This window comes from Trypanosoma cruzi, assembly GCF_000209065.1.
Source record: "Trypanosoma cruzi strain CL Brener chromosome Unknown tcruzi_1047053504899, whole genome shotgun sequence".
Taxonomy (NCBI): Eukaryota; Euglenozoa; class Kinetoplastea; order Trypanosomatida; family Trypanosomatidae; genus Trypanosoma; species Trypanosoma cruzi.
Window position 1 is genome coordinate 1 of NW_919125.1, and position 7,265 is coordinate 7,265.

Here is a 7,265-nt window from a genome sequence, read left to right on the forward strand (position 1 = left end):
TGTCACTCCTCACTTCGCGGATTCCCCTCAGACACGCCTCCTGCCACACTCATCATCCCACAGGCACGCAATCCGTAAACGTCACGCTGCTGCCCCGCATGACAGTACCGCACACACCAACACGGCACCCCGCCACTCGGCGCAAGCAGTGTCTGGACACACAGAACCGGTCGCCCCAGTCAACGACAGCCCCCTCCAAGCAGTGAGACAGGACCCGTCAGCGACAATCAAACAATCAGCCCCTCGTCTGCTCCTGCCGCCATGTACGAGGTTCTGCCTGCCCCATGCATCATCTGTGACGCCCGGGCTCTCAATCAGCACAGAAGGCAGTATTCTCCCCTCGGCTCAACGAGAAGCCCATTGACAATTCTCAACCAGTCGTCGCCATGGGCTGTGCATAAGGAGCACCACGGCAAGAATGCACAGGAGCCTATAATGCAAACCCCCAACTCATTCCACGTCAATAAATGGTGTGGCATCATACATATGTTTCACAAAAATGTCGGCTTGCGCTTCCGTGAGAAGCCCCCAATACACATCGCACGTGATCACAGTAAAGAAAAAGTAACGCCTCCAGTCTGACTGTCATCCCGCGGCAAACATCAAAGCACAATCCAACAAAATGCCGCAAATCATCACATATTCCACACAGACCATCGACAGCTTGCGCAGCAAATGCACAGCACGGAAGAAGAGCCATGCCCACAAACACGCAACACACAGACACAGTAAGAGAGTTGGGAAAAGCAGCACCCATTGCCATTCTTTGTGGATGCAAATGATAACAGCACCAAACAACGTGAAGCGCCAGTCGGGCACCACATGTGGGCCAGAGACACACCCGCCCATTGGCTCTTCCTCCTCCCAATGGCGTGGCCCTCCTTCACTTCCAGAAACACGCCTGTCCCTCAGTTATGTTTGCCTCTGACGCAAGCACTCAAGGTGCGTTTCGGTAATACAAAATTCAACACCTATGAAAAACAGAGGACATGCTCGCAGAGGCCGCACGGCTCCTCAACGCAGCCTCAAGCCCTCCTCACGACTCTTCAATGCGACGGCGAGGAATACAGGCGGCTCTCGTGTCACAGAAGACGGCCAATGGGAGCGGTGTCCACATGCATAAAATGCCAAGGGGTGAAACAGAAGAGGTTCGCAGGGGACGTCACCTGCGACGCCTGGCATGCGCCTTCTCACTCGTGCAACGGAGAACCAACGACACGGTTGTTGCGGTGCCTGCCCGTGCGTGCACCTCACACTTGGGCCAATGAACGCCTCAAGAACATCCTGCCGAGGGCAAGCAGCTGGCCGTGCAGACAATCCCGAGTCTCGTCAACGTTCCAGCAGCCGCTCTTTGGGCGAGGCGTCGCTCTTTTTCTTCCTTGTCTCCCGTGCGCCATCCTCGTATGAAATGAAAATGCCTTCCACAACTGGCGTCATCAAGCACCTCCAAGTAAATTAGGAAGGATTCGCGGCCTCGAGAAAAAGCACCCAAAGTGGCAGTCAACGTGAACTCAGCAACGCATGTCATCTTCTGCAATCGTGTGCATTGCAACTCCCCTAAGCCGCCCACTGTCTCTTCCTTCCCTGTGGACCCAAACCGCATAGTACACTTGGATTTGCTCGGGTCCTCCACAGGCTCGTGTAACCGTTTCCACCACGCCCGTGCAGCTCGTGACTGCACCACTTCCCCGTCCACTTTTGCGGCACCGAATAGCGTGAAATAGGGATCCAAAACACCACATCTGCGAGGCAAACACACATACATCGCTCCAACGAGTGCCACTGTGAGAAATCACACGACAGCACACTATCCCTCGCCATCCCATCAGCGATTGGCCGCCAACAACAACAACGGCATTGAGAAGCAGCCTCGAGACAATCCCTGAGAGCCGTCCCCACCTCGGCGAGCGACCGACTCCGGGAACCCGGCACTCCAGTGCCGTTCCGGAAAGAACCCCTGCCACCGCCAACCGTGTTTCCCTGTCACGTTGGCACACGAAGCCCGCCTCAGAGAAACAACAACACGCTCCATTCAAAACGTGGCTATGAGAGTGCATGGCAACAGGCGCAGGGCGCACCCTCTCAGTTTCCAGTGCCGACAAAGTAAAAGAGCATCAATGCCGACTTGCTGCAGCACGCACAGTCGTGCCTCTTTTGTCCTCCCCCGTGTTTTTTCAAATACATGGCCCGCACCACGGCAACGCGTGCCCTCACACCTCGTGGTGTTTAAAATGTGTCCCAGCACGACGCGGCTAGTCCGGACGCTGGTCGATGCCGTCAGCATCGCGCCAACAAAAACAACAACCCAGTGAGGGAAACATTGCTGGCTCCTAAATTCTCCCGACAATACGGAGCAATTGGCCCTGGCGCCGCGGTGAGGCAGTCAAGCATGAAATCGCAAGGGGAAGCAACGATGACGCAGGCACAAGGAAGCCATTCCACCCTCAATTGAATACGGTGCCCCACTCCAAGCAGTCGCACGGAGTGCACTGTTTCCACAAAAGAACTTGGTCGTCGTCCATCCCTTAAAGATGCTTCGTTTAATGATGGGCCTTAGAGCAAAAAAATAAGAGGAAATGAACAACGCAGTCATACTTCATCACCGCTGGCCATAATCATTCTCTCATAACAGAGCAATTTCCCTACTATGCCTCGTGTGCACACACAGAAACCCACATGTATGAAACAACCCGCAATGTTTTTCTACCAGAAACCAAACTACCCCGTTCCCTCCATAATCTCTTCTTCGTTCACTGTTACGATCGCTCGCGTTGGACATTTTCCGCATCCGTGTGTGATGCTGCCGCCTGATGCTGGTGAATCTGCACTGTATGCACACACAGGCATCCAACCACATGAAAAAAGCCCCTATATTTGTTACCAGAACTCAAACCACCCCCGCAATTCACCAATTTGTTTCCCTATTCATTCCTTTAATTACTCCTCAATTCTAAGACCTTCGTGGGGCGTCTCTGGATGATATTGACACTTGGTACTGGCGTACCTCTTCCTCCCAGAACGCCGCAATTTCATTGTTGTCCGCGCCGCTCACATTATTGGAGTCGACGACATCACATCCCTGCCAGTCATTCATCGGCGTGCTGTCTGCGTGCTGCACGTAAATCATCTCCCACGACAGGTCTCGGGATAACTCCTCCCAACCCTTAAAATATGCCGCCAGGCACTCAGTGAACTGCCGCACAGTGCTGGTTGTCTTGTGGTGCCCACCCGCCGCAGCCATCCGCAGCCCAACCAGCGTCATTGGATTTGACTTCACAAAGAAAAAGCCGTCCACCAGCGGAAAGTTCTCCACCTCCGTTACGTACAGCACCCCGCACTCCACATCAATCCTCTCAGAAAAGTGTTCCAGTGGCGGTAAGACATGGTGCCTGGTGGAGCCCTCCTGTGAGTACACCGCCAGCGCACAGCGGTGGGACTGACGTTGTGGTGATGGCCTCAGCTCCCTCAGTCCGCGTTCTATTGCACTCACAAAAGATCCATTCAAAAATGCAAACACGGTGCACCTTCCAAAATTTTCTGATATGAGATAATCCGTCAGCCCCGATATGAGAAAATTAAAATAATGCTGCTGCATTAACTTCGCCGACTTGAATAATGTTTTATTTCCGAGGTGAGCAGACACCGGTAAATTGGAAAAAAATTCAAAACCAAACTTTTCACCTCTTGTTCGGATAACCCTCGCAAGCCAGTAGAGCACCTTCATACGATCCCAGGATCCACCAAGTCCCAAACCAATGCATTGCAGGATTACAGAAGAGATCGCCTCATCGACGGTCTTGTGACACCGTTGAACCCAATTATCATACTTTCGCTCGTCAAAGATATAACGTGGAGTAGGTCCCACTTCATCCATGTGGCTCTTCACCACCTGCCAGTGCTCCGCCTGCTCCCGCACGGGCTGATGGCGCCTCATCCAAACGCACATCGCCTTCACATCGCTTTCACCAGGGCAATTCATAAGTATTGTTGTGGCACCCCTCCGCTTCACCCATTCTTTGTAGTTCCTCTCGAGTGGGGGTGACAACAAAACCATGCCCCATCCCCTGGGAGGCAAATCACCAGACGGTGCATCATCCGGCTCTGCCACGTCGTAAATAATATACCCCTTCACCCCACGATCAGACAGACTCCTCACAAAAGACGCATTACTGGAGTCGCTCATGTACGTCGACACCGTCCTGCTGGTCTTTTCAAACAGGAATGTTCGATCCGCAATAAAGTAAACAACCACTTGGAGTTTCTCGACATCGCAGTGCAGCAGCTGGTAGAGGAGGTACGAGCCGGCATTCATCGACTTCCCGATCCCGGGCGTCCCAATCAACAGACGCCGCTCAGGCGTAAAGTCGGTCCCCAGCGTCAGGGCTGGACCACTCGGTCAGATCGCCCTTGACAATCTGCCACACTCGCTCCACCTCGCAGTTCACGTAGCAGTCACGAGTGGATTCCACCCCCTTCCGATTCCACGTGCACGGCCATGCCTTGTCCGAGGTGAGCACCATCAGCCTGAGACGCGGTGCACCGGATTGCTGCGCACCATCATCCTTTTCGAAGGTGTTGCCAACTGCCTTGTACGTCCATGGCTGTGGTGGTTTCCCCTTCTTCACCTCCATTCCCGTCCCCTCGCCGTCAGGAACTTCCACCAAATGGCTCCACCTCGCATTGTACACAGACTCGTAGAACCCCTCCAGTTTATTCGATGCACTCATCTTCATTGAGTTCCTCACGTCTTCAAGGAATGGATCCAAAGAAACCTTAGTGATGCCATGAACACCTGCCTTTACCCCCGCAGCAGCTTCTAGCCAGTCGATTAGGGTATTTACACCATTCTCCTCAAGCTTGCGTACATCTTCATCAAAAACCACTTTATTCCTTAGATCATTCCCGATCCTCTTGTAATGAGATGATGCGTGTATTTCGTTCAATACTCCCGCATCGCGGATATACCTCGTGGGGTCCTTTAAGAACTCCCTCAGCAAAACACTCCTATTCGTGTCCACAACGCCCCTGCCGCCAAGATTCTGCCAAAGAAAATCGTTCAGCTTCATGTTGGTGCTGCGAGCCGTTGCCTCCAGCAGCACATCTTCCACACGACTGTCAAGAGTCCACTGTGGTTGCCGCGCTTCCTCCACTCTTATGTGTGTCGCGGCGGGTTGATCTGTGTCACCCTCAGACTCCGGCCTCGCCCTCGTCCGACCATTTCCTTGCGGCACAGTGGGCGCGGGACCCTCCCCATTGCCACCGTGCACTGTCTCGGGCCTCCCAGACATCGTTTCTCCTTGCTTTCTTAGTTTGATTGAGCTAAAGCCGAACACTAACCAACAACCAAAAAGAAGAATAAAAACCAATAGGCACAGACACGACAGGCAGTAAGGCAAATAAGAGAGTCATCCACACGGTGTGTGATGCACGCCACATGCACGAGGACCGCCGCAACGATGGCAAGTGGGTACCATCCACCCAGCACAGTGTTGGTGGGTGCCAACAATAACAGCAGCGTGGTGGGCACGGAGAGTTCGCTCACGCATTCCGCTCGCTGCGGTCTCACATCCGTGTGGCAGCGCCGTCACCGCACACACTCCACAATAATACATGCGCGCATATCGTCCCTGACACACACAAACACACAAAAGTGGGAAGAGGATTCGGTAAAGCACGGCCACACGCAGGGACACACAAAACACACACGCCACAACAGCGGCGCATCACGGCAGCCTCCCACGCAGAACAAAGAAAAATTGCACGTCTTATGGAATATCCCCGCAATTCACACAGCACAAAAGAACCATAACGCTCCCTTTCTCATTGCATTCGCCATTCATATTCCCAATGCGTAGCACCACAGATAATGCCCCTCCATGGTGAAAACGAATGCCTCATTTTGTTGTGGTGTCATTGCGCAGCAACCCGCCTGGGTGGGAAAAAGAGTAAAAACAGGCGTCCGTCCACCTGAAAGGAAGAGGGAAGCAGCCGCAGTGTCCTCCACGACGCAAACACTCCGCGGCCAGTGCCCGGTGTCTTGTGCGCGGAGTCCGCGATGAGGTTGTGGGCACGCCGCTGTGCCACACGGATTGCCCCCTCGGAGGGCAACAGCTGAAGTGTCCCCTCCGGTCGCACTCGTGGCGGTGGTGGCATCCGCTGCCTCGCTGCGTGCTGGTGGCGTCGACTAAGATGCTGCGGAGTGATAGAGGATGCCCGGCAGGGCGGTGCTGGGCTGGGTGGGCAATCCCCTCTGCGACGAGACGCCCAGCGCGACTGCTGACCGCGGCGCTCACGCAATTCCCTCCACTCCTCTCCCTCCATTCGGCAACCGCACAGCCGCCAGCACACTGTCCCCGAAGCAACACACACGTGAAAGTGTCGTAGCATATTCTCCAAGAGAACAGAGTGGCAGCCACACGCTGCGGCCATCGGGCCGACACGTCCGACGCAAACGCACCCACACCCACGGCAGCAGACACGCAGACAAAAAAAAGATATTCCACTCCGTGCCACGTCCTCGTGCGTGATGGTGCGGCATTTCAGAGCAATACCGCCACACGCCGCGCAGCATTCCCACATAGAATGAGAGCCGCGGCGCACTCTCACCGCCTCTCTCTTCCTTCTCCTCATGTCCACGGAGTGACGCAGCTGCCAGCAGCGAGCGCAGGAGGAGCATCCAACTGCACCGCAACATGTACGCCGTGCGTTTGTGTGTGCCTGCAGACACGCAAAGAATAAAAGAAGAGAAGAAAAAAAGAGAGCCACGCAAGTGAAGGGGCGCACACAAACACGCAGCAGAGGTGCAGTACGGAAAAAAAGGGAGGATGAAAGCCGCCGAGGCTCGAGATGGCACGGCAGCCCAACCAACGGCAACCCACAATAATTTTCCTAAAATAGAAATAAGTTATAAATTTTCTAAAGCCCCTTTTAAAAAAACTTGCACGCCCATTAAAGAACTAAAAAAAAGAGGCATTCCATCGTGAAGCGGGAGAAAAAAAAAAAATGTTTGTAAATTATTCATGCAGAAGTAAAAACACATTGGCTTCGACCGTTCAGCCCTATTTTGTCCACACAACACCCAAATCTCATTGGGGCGCTCAGTGCGTTTTTTTTGTTTGTTTGTTTGCATCCCAACTCCTTGTTTTTTTCCACTCCGCCATCGTCGTTGAGCTCAATGCCGAGTGCACTTATCATCTGCCGACGGAAACATTAAATACAATCCGCCACTATCAGAAAATTGCACCATATAGGAGAAGACAAATACA

The 7,265-nt window shown here is 53.6% G+C and overlaps 1 protein-coding gene and 1 pseudogene across 1 annotated transcript, besides 1 other annotated feature; both read right to left on the bottom strand.

Annotated features, from left to right (window-relative positions):
* Positions 1 to 7,265: a sequence feature (areas not merged during assembly with more than two copies in the genome that could not be assigned to a particular haplotype).
* On the bottom strand, positions 2,904 to 5,339 carry Tc00.1047053504899.20 (annotated as a pseudogene).
* Positions 5,911 to 6,630, bottom strand: Tc00.1047053504899.30 (uncharacterized protein; the record flags this gene model as incomplete). Its single annotated transcript, XM_799982.1, has 1 exon — positions 5,911 to 6,630. One exon carries the CDS (start codon positions 6,628 to 6,630, stop codon positions 5,911 to 5,913), a length of 720 nt encoding a protein of 239 aa, XP_805075.1.